We start from the raw sequence: 20,058 nt of genomic DNA, 5'->3' as shown, positions 1-20,058 counted from the left end.
TAATAATGTAATAATTTAGGCGATTAACATACAATCACTGTTAGCAATTTAATTGGAGGTAGAAGCAAAGAGCTCCTGGAAAAGGTGCTTAGGTGTCAAGCAGTGATTGGCCAGACCTATTATTATGAATGAATGGCGTGGCATTAGAGTCTTCCTGGTAGAACTTACGCTGACACTATCATTTCTATAGAAAAAAAAAATACATTACTATATAGTAGATGATGCAGAAAACAGGTTTCAAAATTTTAAAACAAAAGAGCTTTGAAAGGAAAAACAGAAAGGAAAAACATGTACATATGACACCTCAGCATGCTGACTGACTGACAGAGACCTCTGGCTCAAAAGGTCACATACTGTAGTATGGCAGGGAGTGAATACATACAACGGGATCAGTGCAGACATGCCTCAAGGCCTGTTCACACCAACTCAAATATTCAGCACGAAACTAATATCAGATATTCACAAGTCATTTGTCTGTTCAGGCAAACAAAGAAGGCAGGCAGAATGAAAATGCAACTTCACTCTCTGACATTAGGTGGCACAAAGAAACTGCAAAGGCAAGCCACATTCACATGATTTCAATCAACCATTCAGTTTTTATCCATTATAATGTTTATCAAACAACACCAAGTACAAAAGTACATAGAAAGAGATCTGGGTCCGGATTCTTCCGCTACTATTCACTGTCGCTTACCAAAATTGTCTGTTTGTGAGTGACACCAAGTCATAGTTTTATATTTATGTACTGTAGGTGCATCTTATCACATGCTGCCAGTAAAAATGTGAAGTCATACCCCTTCCCTTAATCATCCACTCCCATTGTACATCTGGATCTGGGACAGCGATAGGATGGACAAAACAAGAATTGGTGGATCACCATCACAATTGTTAAATATAAGTAGCTCTTCTTCGTGTAAACTGACAATGGTGGGGGTGACATGATGAGGGAAGATCAGCTGGCACATTTGACACATCATATACATGACATGCCCATTTGAAATCTCTTTTACTGTCTCCCCATTAGCATATATGGGTTGGTAATTTTCACGAAATGATCAATACATGACCTAAACTATGGTGCACACAATTACTTTTTAACAGTGGTGAACCACAGAAAAATTGTCTTCATGGCTAATTAGCCTTCCATCCATTCACACATCTGTCTGTCCACCTTCCAGCCTTCCTCCTTCCTTTCCTTTTGTTCTAAATCACCAAAAAAAGTTGATTAATGTGAGAACTCAAAATAATAAATAAAATATTTTAAAATAAAATATTATAAATACTTCTATAATGGATGGATGTGCTTTTTGGGCTTCAAAATCTTGGTTACTATTCACTCCCATAATAAAGCTTGGAAGAGCCAGAATATATTTTTAATATAACACAAATTGTGTTTGACTGAAAGAAGAAGGTCTTACACAAAGTATACACCTTTGGCTTGAGGGTGAGTAAATTATGGGAAAATTTTAATTTTTGGGTGAACTAACCCTTTGGGTTTCCAACAACTCTTTTAGACCATATTTAAAACCATTTCCCTTGAAATTTTGCATTAGAATACTTTGCAAGTGCCTGATTATAAACACAATGTAAAAGTGGACTAGTGAGTAGATAAGTTTACCTGTTTGGCTGATGATGTTTAATGTCCCCAACAACCTCTGTAGTCCTATTTAGGCAATTGTTAGCAATCACCTTTTTTAAGACAAATGAAAGTTTAAATGTTTTTTTTAAGACAAACTTTAAAAAAAAAAAAAAAAAAATCACAAGGAGTATTACGGGTGTATTTTATGTTGTAGAATAAAATATCTTGAGCTTGTGTTAACCACAGACCTTACATCAGGCATTTAACCAGCTTTTGGCCTACAAAAATATGTCATTCCTGCAGCAATTTATTATAAGTGATGAATCTGTGCCTGAAACTTTAGTATTCCATCTACAGTTGTTGAGCAGTTTCATGGGAGGATACTGATTTGCTCTTGATTAATACTTTATTGATCCTCCTGGGGCAATTCAGTAGAAAGGAAGATTTGTTAGTCAGCGGTATTCTAGTCTTTACAGAGAAGCGCTAATGAACTTAATATCCATCTTCTAACCACTTGACCATGACTAATTAGCTCAACAGATGATTTTCAGCCACAATGAATTGCTGCCATACCAGATTTTGATGACTTAAGAAAAAAAATAGTATATACTAGTATTTTGATATTCACTGTTATAATAACAATTAGTGGCCTAATAAACAGTTATAATATACCTAATATACTGTTATACTGTGAATAATTTAAGATCTACTTTACAGATATTCCTATTAATTAACAATGTTACTGATGATCAATCTCTTTATGAAGGTCAGCAGTGTAAACACACCTATGAGCCGCAAACGAGAGCACCGGGTTCTTCTAATGGTAATCACCATGGTGATCTTCTATCTGCTCTGCTGGCTGCCCTATGGGATCATGGCTCTGCTGGCCACTTTTGGAGCCCCAGGACTGGTGACTGTGGAGGCAAGCGTAGTGCCCTCCATCTTAGCGAAGTCCAGCACTGTCATTAATCCTGTCATCTACATCTTCATGAATAAACAGGTAAGCATAAATAAAGATGTAACCCCAAGGTTGGGCAAATATCAGAACTTAAGTATTTTTGAATTTGTAAGTGTGAATTTGAATTGAAATGACTGTTGAAATAAATTCACAGTAGCTTCAGGCATTCTGTCTACACTGTAAACCCTAATGGTCAAAATACTTAATTGTTTTGAGTAGGACAAATTTAAATTTATCAAATTAGTTCAGTTAAATTAACTGTTATGAGTATTTAGAACTTTCTATTTCTTTCGAGTTCACAGAACTGATATATTTTAAGTAATGCAAGTTTTGCATTTTACAGTAAGCCAGGCAAAGTTCCAATTTTTGGAGTGGAACTTCAGTGCTGCTTCTGATAATGACACTATGGGGGAACGCCCTCAGCATGACTATTGTCTGAATATATGTGTAACAAACACGTCAATTGATTGGCTGACAGCAGTTCATGATGTCACAAGCAGAGTGTCCGTGAGTATAAGAGGGTGGCTGCAAGACACGGCATCAGATTTTGTGTCTTTAGGAGCTGCTTTCTTTGTATGCATGTTTAAGACTAGAATCTGTGGGAGCTGGATGCACTCATTGTGATGCATTCGCAGTAAGAGCTTTTGTTCTTGCTTGATTCTCTTTCAAGGGATAGAATTCAGCATTTGCGTTATTAAAAACCATTGATCTCATGTCGGTTCAGGAAGCCGCTTCTGACCTGGCTGGGAGCATATTACGGTGGCGTGTCTAGTTCTGAAGAATTAGAAATGGAGAGAGAGTTGAGACGGGTGCAATTTATAATCTGCTGTGAGCCTTTTATTTCTCCTAGATCTCCACAATGAGGTGTCGAGATCATAGAGGAATCTGTATCTGCAGCTCGTATAGTGTCTCCCATGTAGCAAACAATTCACATGTGGAGAGGCTATGTGAGCAGTAATATGCAAGGATGCCCCGGTTGATGAGTTGTTTGCGAGAGAACTCTGCCTTGCCAATGGAGAGCGAGTTCATTCGGCTCTCGAGGGAGCTGAATGCACTCGCTGTTGTAAGTCCCTGTTAAAGAGCTTCCCTCTCGCTTCTTTTCCTAAAAAAAAAAAGAAAAAACAGATGAAAGTCAAGTGTTTGCACCTCGTGGTTCATATCACGTGTCTGCTGGAACAGCGCAGCAGCTTCGATTGTGGGGTTACTGGTTGGTAAGGCCAAGGCAGATTAGTCCACCTCCTCTTCTTTACCACCTTGTGGCTCATGGCAAGGCATATGCGGTGGTGAGACATTCCTGTGGGGCCCTGCACACCATGGAATCTACCTAGCATTGAAAGTAAAAACAGAGGGTGATGTTCCTGTTCCTCAATCCCCTGAGCTGCGGGGATACCAGGCCTACCTATTGAGTGGTATTATCTCCTGACATAAAAAAGCTGCGTAATCAGATATTCAATTTTTGCTATAGTTGCCATGGAGAGGCATCTGTGATAAGGAGAAGGAGAAAAACTTTCTACTTGATGCTCTAATGTGAGGTGGTCATAGAGAAGTCTATAGTGAAGAGGTCTCAGTTACCAGCTTTCAGGAGATATATCCCTATCTGGGGGTCTGTGAGGGTTGGAGTAATATTAGCAGAGATAGAAGAAACACATTTTTCTCTCTCACTCGGCTCCCCCTCCAGCTTACGCTAAGGTTGAGCCTGATGTCATGGTCCTGCGATATTCTTCTATGAAGAGGTGGCAAGAGGCAGACAGAGTGATATAAATACAGCTCTGTTTCCCTCTCCATCTTGGAGATTAAAGCGGATTTAGTGAGTCTGCTTGCTTCTCGAGGAGAACTCTTCTTATTGCTTACACCCTGCATTTGAGGGTGCGGTTGTGTAGATAAATTAAAGATGGAATGTGATCCTCTCTTTATTGTTTCAGCATAGTTGAAGGATTGGTCACGGTGAGTTGATGTGAACCCTTCACTTTCTGATGACCACTTTTTAGCAGAAGTGTTTAGCATTAGAAATCAGCAGCTGGTAATTGCTGAGGGACAACTGTTTTTAGAAGGAGCAGTCGTGGTGAGATGATGTGACTCTTTCACTTTTGGTTTGACCTCCTTCTGGTTTGACTGGAGGTGTTAGTAGAGAACTGCTGAGGCGTGAGAAACTGCTGTGAGACATCAGTTTTTATAAGGGCTGGTCATGGTGAGATGATGCAACCCCCTCACTTTCGGTTGCTCTACCTCCATATTCTGGAGGTGTTAGCAGTAAACTGCTGAGGCAGCAGCTTACTGAAGGAGTAGCCACGGTGAGATGATGGAACCCCTTCACACTTTTGCTGCTCTGTTGAGGTACAACCACTTCAGAACGCAGTGAGAAGTGGAAGAGTGGACGGAATTATGATGGGTACTAACAATACTCCCTTGGCTTCATTGACTTCCCTTCTCAACTATTGTTTGGTCTTGAAGTAGTGGTATCACTCCACTTTGGATGGGTGCTCTACAAAAGACGATTCGCTAACTATAATGTGTTTTCTCAAGACACGGTATGAGCTGCTTTCCCCCAATGACATTGGGGTCTTTAAGTAGGACCTGAGCTCCCCTGCGGCTCCCTTCGGATTAGAGTCAGACAACTATGTTGGGCAACTGATAAACACCCTTTGTTTTGTTTACCTTCCTCCCCAACTTTTGTTGGGTCTTAAAGCAGGGATATTGATCCCCTTTGAATGGGTGCTTGACTACTGGGCACACTGCATTATGCCCTGCTTTCATTGGAGAGGCAGCAATAATGAAGGTTGTATCCTGAAGGGCTAATTACTAAGGTCTTTAGCACTTTTCATGCTCCCTTTCTTAAACTGATCTTAAGGTACCCCTTAGGGTAGAACAGGATGAATGGAATTGTGATAGGTACTCACAAAATTCTTTTTAAAGTAAGATATGCTCCCCTATGGCTGGGTATCATGCAAAGTCTTTAATTGATCCATGTTTGGAGAACCTGGCAAGTAGAGGCAATTTGTCTGCTGGCCTCCCTTATTGTTATGGTAGCACTCTATAATCTATATATAAGATGAGTGCATGAAGTCTCCTTGAGGTTCCTGAAGAACTTTGCTCAAGTAGGGTTGAGCGCTCTCCCCTATGACTCTAGGGTAATTAAGTAGAGCTTAAGCAGTTTCCCTTAGGGGTTGAGTTGCAATGGCAAGAGTTTTTGGCTTTTATTTTATGCCATTCTCATATTTGCATTCCTTCTGATGAAATCAAGGTTATATTCTCCCCCTTGAACATAGTAGTAGATCAAATGTCATAGTTGAATTACTCCCTTTGATCAGCTACTCCCTAAAGGGCTTTTCCAATGTGTTGACAGTTATAACTTTATAGACCCTTTTCACACTTCCGCGTTCGAGAACCGAAGTCGTCATAGTTGGGTAAACAATGGCGGCGGCGGTGAAGAACAGCAATAGCCACTGCCACTGCCACCGCTTGAAGAAGAGGACTTTAAGCAGTCACTCACTGGTGGAATTGTGAAACGCCTTGAAATCGGAGCCGTACCTTCAAGGTTTCAGTGGAATGACTATACATCACAACCGAAACGAGTGTGTGTGTTTGAGAGAGCTAGACGTCGGATGGAGCAAGACATTGATCTCGCTACTCCTTCACATCCTGCAATGTCATCATCGACCGGTTTCCATGACCATGACTACGAGAGTCACCCCCCACCAGGTACATTATTAGTTTAACCTAGTAATACTCATAAATCTGTTAACTGTACCCCCAGTTTTCATGTGTCATGTGCCTCAGTTTGGAAAAGTATGGAATTTGATTTGAGTAATTTCCATGTCTATAATGGAAAAAGAAAACGGAGTAGGAAAAAAAAAAAAAAAAAAAAAAAAAAACATGTTAGAATGTCTAAAAATACATTTATTATACAAACAGAGTGTTTTCATGGCAAAAGTTTAGTGATAATTTACTAATTGTCGAACTTTGCCTATACATTTATCTCATAGCATATTGTTGTTGAAAAGTTGCATAAAAAGTTGCTTTGGTATATAAATGTTTTAGTAATAGGTTAATAATATCATGATTTAACACCCATTATTAATGTTAAAGCATCTTTATAAAATTGTATCTTTAAAGATGTATATTTATTCTTAGCTTATTTTTAGAGTATGCATTTTCTGTTGTTAACTGTGTGTGTGTTTTTTTTTTTTTTTTTTTTTCTCATGAAGGTGCACTTGATGAAGCTAATGCAAGAATTGAAGAGCTAAAGAAAGAGACTGTGCAGCTGAAGGTATCATCTGAGAGCAAGATCCGTGAGCTGAAAGCACAAGTACAGCACCTTTCCCAGCATCCTCTTGCCATCAACAGATTCTTTTGCAGAACAGATGAAGACTTCAGGTTTTATACGTCTATTAATGCTTTATAAATGATAAATTGACTGTTTACTAATGCTTAACTAATGCTTCATAGTGTGCAGTTATTATAAAGTGTTACCTGTAAATGTATGTAAGTGTATTTGATCAAAAAAATGTGGAGATATTAAAGAACAACAATAATTAAGCACTTTGACTCACTCATTCACTGACAGTGGTCCTTGATAATTTGCCATTACACAACAATTAGCTCAAATTTGATTGACAGTTCCGACCAGGGTAAGGGGTACAGCAGTATCCCAGATGTGGTATTGTTTTACTCTGCGAATCCCCCTCTCTACACGGACTCTCAGCCTGGCAATGGCCTGGGTGTTCAGTGCGTCTTCCTTAGTCAGCTGGGATGTTCGTTTGAAAGGTGGAATTATCAGGTTTGCTCCAACATCCTTTAACATCTTCTCAATTGTGAAGCCCTTATCATTTATAGGTGTATTTATAAACTGCTTACTAATGTCTATTAATGCTTTATAAATGATGAATTAACTATTTACTAATGCTTAACTAATGCTTCATAGCGTGAGTTATTCTAAAGTGTTACCCATTTACATATACTGTACATATTTGTATATAATTTAGTATAAAATATAAACAAACAAATATAAAAAGTGAAAATATAAACAAATAAAAAATGAAATATAAATAGTGTGACAGGATTCCTTTTTACATTAAAAACTTATACTCATGGGCACTCCACTTGTGATGTCATGGACTGTCATTGACGAATAAATTGCCATGTTTGTTACATATATTCAGACACCGGTTACGCTGAGAGTGTTCCCCCATAGTGTCATTATCAGATGCAGCATCACATTCCCCTTCTCAGGGAACAGGGTTGCGTATGCAACCAAAGACATTTTTTCTGTATTTTGTTTTTCTTTTTTGTGGTTAATTGCTTTTCAAAGAAACCTATTATGATTTGACTGCATTTTATCAATACAGTAAATGTTTAGAATTTTATTAGATTTATTTTATTTCAGTTTCTTTGATTCCACTGTGCCTATAGTATTCTCTCTACTACTCTCTTTTTTAATTTTTTTTTTTAATGATGTATTTACTTGTAGCACTATAATGAAATATGTATTATGTTTTGTACTACAAAATTCAATAACTGTACAAATTACAAGGTTAAAGTACTGAAATTAGTTTGTTAAATTAGTTATTTAAACTAAAGATTCTGCAAGTGCAAAGTTTCTTAATGCATAATGCATTGGTTTGAATATTGGACAGCCTGTGTTACAAGTGATGACCATTTAAAGTTTTCTTTCCTAGATTTTTGAAAAATTACATCAAGATTCTAAAATTAGTGCCAAAGTGATTGTAAAAAAAAAAAAATGTAACTTGGGTTAGGATCATTTCCTTTTCATAGAAATACTCAACGTAGTGTGTGCAGGGGATTCTGGGCCCCAGAAATGTATATTGTTGTATTTTGGCTTACATGGACAGTTTCCGTATGAGGGGACGTGGTTTCCAGTGCAGTCAGGAGCTCAGTGAATTTCTGTCACCATACACCCATTAACAATAAACTATGTTATTAAAAGCTTCAATTTCAATTTCTTTTAATTTCATTCTAATTTAATTCTACTTATCTACTTCAGCTTACAATTCTGAATCCCATTTGCTAGCTTAATTCAGGAAAAAGGCATTCTCAGTTCAATTATGATTGCTGGACAACCATGTGTAGCACACTGAAGATTAAAATCCTTGTAGAATCTTTTTTTTTTGTGTGTACCCATCCTGTGTGGGCTTGCTCAAAACTGACTGATTCTCCAGATTTTTTCTTACCGGCATGAACAGAAAGTATCTCCTTCAAAGCTGAGTGTGCTGAGCAATTCATTGACGTTTTCCGGGTCTCCAGAAAGTGGGTGCCAGGGATGTTATGGTCCAATCCATCTACACTGTCAGTTTGATAAAAGTGATGCGACTGGTTTACTGGCCTACTCTCATGTGAAACAATCCAATTCATTGTGCTTTTTGCACCATCCGTCAAAGTGTCAGTTGTGCCATGTGGCACTGATGAACAGGGTTCCCTTCCACATGTATTTAGGGACCTACTATTTATGCAGGCAGTTCAAGCTTCTGCCAACTGAGGAGAAGGTAGACTACATTAACACTCGTCTAACTCGATAAAGTTGACTCTGTTTGGCTCTGAGAGATGGTTTTTAGGGCAAGTATGTTTTTTCCTCTTGTGGAGTACACCACTGGGTTGTCTCAATGCAGAAAAGCAAGTCTCACTGCAGTAAGATGGAATGCCATGCAAAGGTCATAAACAGTCTGTCAGCTCTGCAGTCTGAAAAACCATGTCAGAGACATGCTTAACTTCCTCTAAATCCCAGATATGTTTCACTCTAGGCACCAAACTCTGGTTTGATTGATGGAGCTTGTCATTTCTCCTGCCTAGTGTTGTATATGAACCAAAGAGCACAACATGCATTTACACATTCCATGTTGATACAGAATGGAACACTAGTACACCCTCCCTCTAATGCCCCGTTTACACTAGTGCCAGTCTAGATGAGGATTGTTTTCATTTTAAAACGCCGTTTTAAAATGAAAACGATCCTCGTCTACACTGGCATTTCCACAGCGTTTCAGAAACGATCTCCGTCTATATAACACGAACAAAAACGCATGTCACATGACCGCACATGACCGTTCATGCACGCATGTCAAAATAACAAGAAACTATGCTTCTAACCACACGTTTGTTGCTGTTTGCAAATGTTTGTTGGGACTATAGTTTTGAGAAACAATAAGTAATTGAACATGTTAGAAATTAATGGAACTTTGCGACCATAGTTGGCAAGCAACAATTTCGGGAAACGCAGCCCTGGTAGTTGTCTACACAACTACTTGTCAGTTTTGTGGTCTGTACACAACTCAAGTGCTCTGTCAAGCTGCTGTCAGTTAATTAAGATTTGATGGATGAACCTGCGCCTTGACTGAAATCTTGTTGTGTTAAATGTGATAAGACTTTCCAGTTTTATGGACGTCACCATTTTTGCTATTACTTTACTTTAGTCACTGTCACTGTGGTTACAGGTGATGGATAGAATATGGGTTTGACTCCATATTCAAGATGCTATTGTGAGCTGCTGTATGAATGAAACATTTCAAGACTCACTGAAAGTACAGTAAAAGTGATTGTCAATCCCAAATACTAGTGTTGTAGTTCTCGAGATCATTCTTGGTCTTGAGACTGGTCTTAAGACCATTTTTTGAAGGTCTTGGTCTTTTCTTGGTCTCGACCACATTTGCACTCGGTCTGGTCTCGGTCTCAGACTAAGAGGACTCGGGATATTCAAGAGCTTCAAGACCAGTCAAGACCACAACTGCTGGGATATTACTAAATTGCCGGTGCATTGTCTGATTTAATTATTTACATAATTAATGTGATTAGATGTCAAACTTACTGCTTCAGATGCAATCAATAACATATTTCTAATTTGATTTATTTACTGTGCTGGTTCAGAAATGAACGGGGGATTGTGTCAAAAATGTCACCAAAATTAATACAAATGTTTACAAAATTCAAGATATTTTTTTGCAAAAATGTACTTTATTAGTAAAGTATGAGATCTGGATTTTTATATTGCAAGTGGTATAATTAAGCAATATTACAAGAGCAAAAGAGCTCTTTTCACAAATTTGAGCACGACTGTAAACATGATATTGCTTTTATACAAACATTTAACTTTTTAAAAAACATTATTCTCAACATTATTTATGCATTTGTAATTTACCAATTCAGATGCATCTTCTGTACCACCTCTGCAGTGCAAAGGCAGGTGTTGTAGTTAATGATTTCATTTGATTTGTAACAGATCTATATAGTGTCTTATTCTAATTATATTTATTGATTAAAAATAAGTCATTTCTCAGGCCTGTTCTGGTCTCAACACATATTGGTCTTAGTCTTGACTTGGTCTTGGATTAGGTGGTCTTGACTACAACACTACCAAATATGAACAGTGTTAATGTAACTATTAAGGGTGTGTTCATTCTTGTAGTTTGGTTCTCTTGGTTCAAAATAAGACCGAACCTAAAGATAAAAAAAAAAAAAAATAGCTTTTATGATGTATATTTTGCTACAGAACTTACCAAACATTCAAAACAATGCTGTGTGCTGGGCAAGAAGATGCAGTTCTGATGCCTGTACTGAACTGTAAAGGGCAATATCGCAAATATGACGAGAAAAAACAGGTGTGCTTGAGCATTCTGTCCTTTTTAGGTTTGCATCTTTTTTGCATCTATTTAATTCAGATTTTAATTTCTAGGCACTTATTATTGTGTCTAGACTTTGACTGATTTAGCATAGTTTAACCTTGCTGATTTAAACTAGAATGGAAAGTGTTCAGCTGAAAGATGAGGAATGAAAAATTTGCTTAATTAATAAATACACAACAGGGGTGCTACATGTCCCCTAAAAAGGTTCTAGCTATGCTGATGTCCTATAGGTCTTGGGGTGGGCACTTTTGACTTGAAGTCACCAACCGATTACCTAGAATACCCTAGCAACCTCCTAGCAATTCTTTAGCAGCCATCCAAAACACCCTATAACACCCTCTACACCCTTCAAAACATACTGTTATCACTTTCCTGAATGTAACAGTTAGAATATGCTGACTGTCATTTATCTTTGATCCAGTCTCTGTGCAGTGTCACTGTGATTATGAATCAGCAAGATCCCAAAACCATCCTTTTATGCTTGTTGAAATGGTGATCCAGCGGAAATTCAGAAATTGCTGTCTCGACTTATGTTTAGACACTATATCAGTGCATTTTGTTCAGCTGAGGTTAATTAATTTTGTGTCCAGCTCTAAGCATCCTGCTCTCACTTCTTTATAGTCTTTCAATGACTGAGGAAAAAAGGACACAGCATTCATCCTGCTTGATTAATTACCTCATTGTTTTAATATGCTTCGTCCAACAACTGATTGTGCTGTTTTCACATTATTGAAATAAATGATAATGCAACACTGTCAGCATGGTTCCTCCGGTGTGGACACAGTGCTCAGGCTTTGGCTGTGTCTATATCTATTTAGAAGGAACAGATCTACTGCAAGCTGCTTTAATCCAAGTTGAGCAAACTTCAGAATAGTTCAGAAAAGATGTCATCCCAGTTGCATACAGATGGACCAAAAGCACAGACAACAAAGAAACTGCAGAGAAGCATGTAAAGTCATGTCTGTCATTGAGACAGATCTCTCAAAGACGGTTCAGTCACCCTTGTCAGATGCAATATCATATCAGAACTTCTGACCTGATTTGTTGTACAGCTTTTATCTGAAGAATTGCATATTCTGATAGATTAGTGTAAGCCAGTCCACTGATGGAAAGTTTGGTGAACCCAAGTGCAGTTTATTAACAAAAACATAAACAAATTAAAAAGTAAACAAAGAAGTGGCTTGATTTGGCTTGACGATAAATATGACAAAAACACCCCCACAAACTTCAACTCACCAACAGCAGGGTTACACGAGGGCTGAGGGCTATTTATACACAAGGACTAATGACTAAAAAGACACAACTGTGAGCAATCAGGACAGAAATCCAATCACAAAACAGAACTGAGAATCACATGACCAAAACAACCAATGAGAACATGACAAATAAGGCTTGTTCGAGATGCATCGGTGCTGCACAGACCGATTGGCGTATGACATCAAAGTACCGTTAGAGCAATTCAAAAGCATAAGGAGTCATATGCTCTCCAAACGGTCTCGCGGTACTTTGATGTCATACGCCGATCGGTCAGCGCAGCACCAATGCATCTCGAACAAGCCTATAGACAGGGGAGCACATGGAGCACACAAACAAGAGGAGCAAAGGAATAACATGGCAAACAAGAAACATGACTAATGCAAAGTTACAAAATAAAAGACAACTCGGATCTCAAGCCGAGGACAGCAAGCCAAGTTCGTTTTACTATAAACAGTCAAAGCTGAATGGGCGGGCGAACTCATGAATTTGATGTGAAGAAAATCAATATCTCCCATAGTGATGTCTGATTTGTAAACATATAATTCTTTTGGGCTGTTTTTTTTTTTTTTTTTTTTCGAAGTCATATTGAATGGTTGAATGTTGTGAATTTGACATCTGATTGCAGCAGTTAACTCATATAATTTAATGGTATGGTCAGAGCGAGTCTCAAGTCTTAAATGACCGATACTGACTGAAAATGAGCCGAAAACATGGAGTAATATGAGAGAGCTTGAGTGTGCTGCCTCCTAATAATTCATAACAATGTCAGACTGACTAACCAAGTAAACTAAAACATGTCTGCAAGGCCATGGTCAGATTCTTTATCAGCCTAGGGATTCCCAAACTTTTATGTCAGCTAAACCCCTTTGACCTAAAATATTAAGCCTACTTGAAGTTAATATTTCAACAATTTAACAGCACATTCGCATGTTCATGGGTCTCTGATATCGGTTAATGGTCGATAGTCACATACAGGTAAAGAACTAAAATATTTATTTTGATTTTTTGATTGTTTATTTTACAGTTATTTGTTTAATTTTAAACTTTTGTGATTTAACTGGGTTTAGCCAGTCAAAAGGCTATTGAGAAGCTTTCTGTCTGTCAATCATTTTGCGACTTCACAGCGGGCAGACAGTCCACATATGGGAATCTGGAAGCTGAGAGTGTAATACATGAACTTTAATTCAGTGGCTAAGTCTGGTGGAAGTTCTACACTGGAACCAACTGTTGCATAAATACAATAAATAGCAGATAATTATTCAGAAATAATTTTTGAGAGAACAAGCTTTTACAGAGTTGTTTTTCAGAAGCTCACTGAAGATGCAGACATCCATTTTGGAATAATCTGCATTTGAAATAAACCACAAAGATGGATATAAACCTTTTTATATATATTTTGCATGAAGAGTTAGTCATGCACAGATTTCCATGTCATACAAATTCTGATTGGTACAAATCCATCCAACTGAAGGATTGAGTGATGTTTCCGGATATTCATCACACTCCAGTCGACGAAGAAAGATTCTCCTGTATGTCATTTTCAGTCTTCAATTCCTCCCAGCCCGTAACTATGGAAACTGTGAGTTGAGGCGAGTTGAAGACTAAAAATGCTGTACAGATACAAGTAACATTTCTTGGCCAGCAACGTCCATCAGAGAATACGGGAACAGAACATATCCGGTGAGTCTGGCCCTGTGTTTTCTCCCATAGCATTTGATGATTGCGACTTGAACATTTGTTAGATGCGAAACTTGATCCACCGCATGTATAGATGGACTTGAGTAATCAATTTTCACAGTTTTCACTAACTGTTGAATTACTGTCTTCAGTATCAAACCAACGAAGAACAGAATTAATTTTAATACTGATATATACAGTATGCATATTAGAAATGTTTAATATTTGCAATGTCTGATGTGTAAATTCTCATTTTTTCCCCCTGAAACACCAACTACTACTGAAGCATGATATTATTACCGATTGTTTTCTTGCCATATTAATCTGATGAAAAAATAAATTAGTAATGTTATGTCTACAATAGTCTTTTCTTTAGGACCATGGTAACCACTCTTTATCTGTATAAATATGAAATTTCACCAGGCAAGAAAGTGTAAACAATCAAATACCAAGTCTCTTTCACACTGCATATATAAACAGTGCATAAACAATACATTATATTCACTGAGCATAATAATAAGCTAGATCATTTATACTGCTTGCGTAAACAGAGTGGTGCTAGCAGTAGTTTCAGCACTGAAATTATGGAGGAAAAAAATGCTCTACAAAACCTATTTGTCAACACACTGAAATTATGGAGAATAAATAATCATATCAAACAAAAGAATAAATACAAGGTTTAAGGTGTAAATTTAAGGTTTACAAACAGCAGTTTATATTCAGTAAATCTGACTAAATCTCAACCATTTAAGCTGTATAGCTACTGTTTGGTGTTTGGGTTCCTGATTTGGATATTGTCACTGTCCATATGTAAATTTAAGTTTATGACAAGTTTGTAATATTTCTCCACAGCTCATTCCCACTAAAAAAAAAAAAAAAAATTATTGCTGCTGGAAATACTCATAATAACCCATAATAACGTAAAGTCACTATGAAAACAAAATTGAATTGATATTAAAAATGATTTTAACTTTTTTTTTTTTTTTTTTTTAATTCGTTTCATGATGACTTTAATATTCTGTATGGAATCCCCTTTCTGCCTGTAAAAATAAAAAAAATGTGAGATGAAGTATAAAATAAGAAATACATTTACATTTAAATTTACACAGAAACAGTGTAGAAAGAATTAAAGAAATAGTCAAGCTTTGCACAGTGGCAGTATCGTAACCTATAAGGTTTATCCGAGGCGCAATTATTGCTAATTGAAAACATAAGAATCAGTTGCAATTGTGAGATAAAAAGTCATTTACCTTTTTTATGATACTTGTTTCCACCAGAGAGCTTCCATACTTCAGTTATAATACAGAAACACTGTGAGTGTTAAAGGACATCGCGAGCCTGCTGTTTCTCATGCATGTGATGTGAAACAGGCCTCTGGCTTTTCTGACCAGAGCAAGATAAAGGTGAGAGTCCATGACCCAATCAGAAGTGTTATGAATCAGTGATGTTCAGTGATGTCCCATTCCACTTTAAAAATGAATGGACTGGCTCAGATCCTTGTTAGGTCTTAACACAAAGCAACCTGTCTTCTTCCTCACAGAGAGAAAACAACAGAGGTTGATCATTAAATTATTACAAGCACAGAAAAGTGATATAAGCTTTTTCACAAAACATTTTAAATTGTTTTGTCTTTGTACATGAAATGAAGTGCATGCTCGTCTAACTAATGAAGTGCAATTCTAGATGTTTATATCTTTCTATACGCTTGTCTGGATGAGCGGTATTCTCTTTAATCACGTACAGTGAATGATCATCATGTGTGAACATTGTACCTTTCTATTTCTTGAGGAAATGTAGTTGACTATAAGTATACTTAGCAGAGAGCGTATACTAAGTACACTACGTTTTCTTAAGGGAAGTGACATCACAAACCTTGCTGGGTCTTTCATTTGAATGGTAGTCAAGACCACTAATTACTTCTCACTTGTCTAAAGAAGAATCTTATTGACAAGGTTACATTTAAAGGCTTGTTTTTCATTTTTGTACTTCAATGTCTGAAACTTTCAAACTTTGGTCCTTCAATGTCCAATGTTGACAAATCAATGGTCTTTGTTATTTCGTTTAATTAAAATTTCATATGTATGTTTTGATTTTTCCAGGCTTCAAGAATAATTGCATATTTATTTTACATAAAAAACATCCATTCATTGATACAGCACCATTAAATGACAAGTCTGGCTTTGTGCTTTTTTAGGTCTGACCAGTTATTTTTATGTAATTTCACTGCTTATTAATGTCATTTACCTTTGTTAGCATTACCAGTGACCCTTTTTCATTCTTCTTTTTTCTTCTTCTCCACTCTAAATGGAACGGACACAATTATTTCATATTACTCACAGACATTTAATTACATCCATGGAATTGATTGAGCCAGTGTACATTATCAGGAATTATTAAATTGCAAATTGCATAATTGTTCTGTTTAGAGGTAAAAGTAAAATGTCATTAAGGGAGAATTTGATACCATTTAGAATGTTGACTGTGAAAAGGATAGCAGTCTCTTTGTAAATGGCAGCTCTGATAATGGGGATGTTTGGATAAGAGAAGGGCCCTTTTCTAATCAGAATTCCTAAATGAGCTGTAATTGTTGTCTAAGCCCAGCCATGGTTGATGGGCTTATTCTTAGTTGATAGCAGGGGGGAATGACTCATTAGCGGTATGCGGCTCTTATGAAGTTCAGGTACTGAAGTGAATGTGATGTTTTCATTTGCAAGGTCATATAAAATCAAAGCATTGAGAGAATCAGAAAAAAAAAAATCAAAAACCACAAACTTACTGTAGTGTTTGATATAATTTTTCAGACTTATGAGAGTTATACTCTCTGAAGTGTTGCTTTAATACAAAGCACACATGAAAAAGGTTAGTATTAAATTTAAATAATAAAATCAACAATACTGTAGAGGCTTAGAATTTTAAGAGCTCAGGCTGCCTTCATGTGCTATCAGAATTATTGTAAATACAAGTTTCCTAGTCAGAAATTGAACATGAACACCTTCTCAAGTCGTATTTACTACTAAGAAACAAATTTTTGATTCCCGAGTTTCCAAGTTGGGCGTGCCTTAAACTTTAAACATTGCTGCTGTAACTACTATTCTTTATTCTCTATTCTTTATTCTTTAACTACTATTCTTTATCTTTATTTAACTACTATTCTTTATTATTTGTTTTTTTTTTCCACAACAGCTACATCACCTTGTCTTGTTGTTAAAGTAGTGCATATTTACATAGATAAATAATACAGTAGGATGTACTATTAACATTTTAGTCAGAATATGTAGGCAACTTTATCTTGTATATATTTTGACTTTGTTGTGAATGTTCTTTCCGACAACAAAGCAATTGAATGTGACAAACTCGTAATTACAACTTCAGAGATGGGACGTTTAAATTTCTGATAGCTTGCACATTTGACGTGCAATCAATCACCATATGGAATGCATGAGAACGTGTAAATGAAAGCATAAAGAACTAGGTGTATCGTTCACTGTTACGTAAGTGCATGCACGTATTTCAGCATTGTTGCTCTCTAATGCCTTTTATTTGTTTGTTTGGGTGTATCTGTGTTAGTTCTACAGGTGTTTCAGAGCTCTTCTCAACTGTGACAAACCCAAGCGAGGTTCCAGTCTGAAAAGTTCTTCAAAGGCAACTAAACCTTTTCGGCCTGGACGGCGCACAGACAACTTTACTTTTGTGGTTGCTTCAGTGGGACCCACAGTGGTCCCCGATAAGACAAACCCAGTGGAGGAAGGCCCTCTATCAACAGATAATGCCAAACCTGCAGTGGTCTCCCTTGTGGCCCATTATAATGGTTGAGAGTTATTCTGTTTCAAAAATGGCAACATTGAAGAAACTTTTCATACAGATTTGGAGGATTTTACATGTGTATGATGTATAAATACTATTAAAAAAAAAAAAAAAAAAGAGAGAGAAAAGGAAAGAATCCTGAGGGAGGCTGATTTTGTGGAGTTTATTTTTGTGTTCTATATTTGTCTGCTATCCAACAACAGGGTGTTATATTCTAGTAGTAATATGTAGCTAGCGGTTCCTAATTTTCTCTCAGATTCTGCAGATGTTGATATTACTATTTTTGTAGACCAGTCCAAAAGATCTGAGAGCTGAGAAAAAGAAGACTATTCTCTGTACAGTAAACAACTGCTCTTAAATGTCTCTTCGAAAAAAAACTTTATATATATATATATATAGTCCTGAAGAGAAAACGATATTTGTAACAATGTACAACTTTTCATTTTTTTTGAATGGTGTTAAAACAAACAGGTTTTAATTTTTAACATACAAAAAAGAGGGAAGTTGATGATTTTCCCCCAATGGCTTTTAAACCTGTATGGCCTGTATACAGTGAATGTAAGTTACAGTTTCTATGTTTTTTTTAATGATTAATGTTCAAGGCTAATTATAATTATATTTATGAATAAGTCTAAAGATATTTGGACACCTGGAAATCTTATAAGTATTTACTAATTTATGTTCTAATTTTTTGTTGAAATGTGTAAAAATTACATGATATAAACTGTAGTGCTTTTTAGTCCAAGCTGAGAGAAAAAAGGAAAATGAAAACAACACTATTATGTTAGAACATTTAATTTTACTGTAGCAAACCCATACATTAGCACTTTATATTTAATCATACTTCACAAACATAAATTGTCTGCTTACATCTAAAATATTGATGTACAAATGTAACATTTTTTTTACATCTACATGAAAATATCTAAATCTGAATCTGGTCTCTAACTATTTATTATAGCCGACCATATATTAGTTCTCCATGTTGGAAGCGTCTTCTGAATTTCTGACTTGGAAGTTATAATTATAATTGACTCTCTCTCTCTCTCTGTGTGTGTGTGTGAGCACGTCAGTCTGGAGATTTATGTGTTGGTGAAGAACTCCAGCTTTATCATTCAATTAATATTAAATTAGTCACACTCTCCAAACACATTCCATTTAGAAACACACATCTGAAATTTAAGATGTTCTAGATGAGCCGAACATAAGTTCAAGGCTCTGTAATGTTTTAAGAGAATGTTTTTTTTAAAGCTCCTTTAAGCATTTTAATCAGCTCTGCTTATTTGTGCTCAGTGTAGGCTTATATAAATTAACTTAATTAGTTGTGCATGACATTTATGTTCATTCACCCAGAAATGCTGTAGTCACATTTGCTTTATGTTTGATACAATAATGCAGTAATAACAAATATCAGAATAATGCATAAAGAAAACTCCACAGCAATATTTTTGCCGTAACGGCAGTATCTCAATAAACATAAAGGACTACAGTGAGGTAAAGAAATGTGGAAGACCTGCAAATCAAGTGCAAATTCTGTGAATCATCTACTGTAGCTTCAGACTGTTAAAAGTTATATTTTTTTTATTAAAATTCTACCTTGTGCAATTAATAATAATGCAAAAAGAAATATGTTAAAAAGAACTGACTTTTTGCAGCAGTGATGACCTTTGTGCAGTGAATCATTTAATTTAGTCGTTATATCATTTAAAATGTATTATTTTACAATATTTATCTTTGTAAGGTGTGTAAAATCTCAATCCAAAGTTGTTACATTGGAGATTGCAAACACATTTGATCAATAAAAGTCTTCTAAAAGCAGTGTGGCACACTTCACATGAGATGTTTTAAATTTTTTATTTGCTGGCTTTCCAGAACATAACCTCTAGCTTCTGTCAACAGGCAAAAGTCTAGTGAGTTTCACTCAACTCTTAAATGTGAAGATGATGGCAGTGTGTATAAAGAAGTTAAACTGTCAGTCAAGCAAACGTTGTTGCAGACTTTCTGTTTCTGTTGACCTTAGAAATGAACTTATACTCTGCAGTTAACTTCACACTGCTCCAAAACAGAAGATGATTCAACTTTGTAAATTTGCCATTTTATAAAAAATTACTCCAAACAAGTAAACAAACTGTCAGCAGGCAAATGAGGAATTT

The 20,058-nt window shown here is 36.4% G+C and overlaps 1 protein-coding gene and 1 non-coding gene across 2 annotated transcripts in view; both read left to right on the top strand.

The window, feature by feature from the left end:
• The window catches only part of tmtopsa (teleost multiple tissue opsin a), an 80,982-nt gene extending 61,244 nt beyond the window's left edge, over window positions 1–19,738 (top strand). Inside the window, exons 3-4 of the mRNA XM_051878252.1 lie at window positions 2,346–2,579; window positions 17,669–19,738. Of these exons, the coding sequence (XP_051734212.1) occupies window positions 2,346–2,579; window positions 17,669–17,914 (480 nt within the window). The 3' untranslated portion in view covers window positions 17,915–19,738. The remainder of the gene's footprint in view (window positions 1–2,345; window positions 2,580–17,668) is intronic.
• LOC127507144 (U4 spliceosomal RNA) lies at window positions 15,243–15,377 on the top strand. The gene has a single exon (XR_007928248.1). It is a non-coding gene; the product is annotated as a U4 spliceosomal RNA (small nuclear RNA).
• Window positions 19,739–20,058: the final 320 nt, after the last annotated feature.

This window comes from Ctenopharyngodon idella, chromosome 2, assembly GCF_019924925.1.
Source record: "Ctenopharyngodon idella isolate HZGC_01 chromosome 2, HZGC01, whole genome shotgun sequence".
Taxonomy (NCBI): Eukaryota; Metazoa; Chordata; class Actinopteri; order Cypriniformes; family Xenocyprididae; genus Ctenopharyngodon; species Ctenopharyngodon idella.
This window is presented reverse-complemented; position numbering and strand designations above follow the sequence as displayed.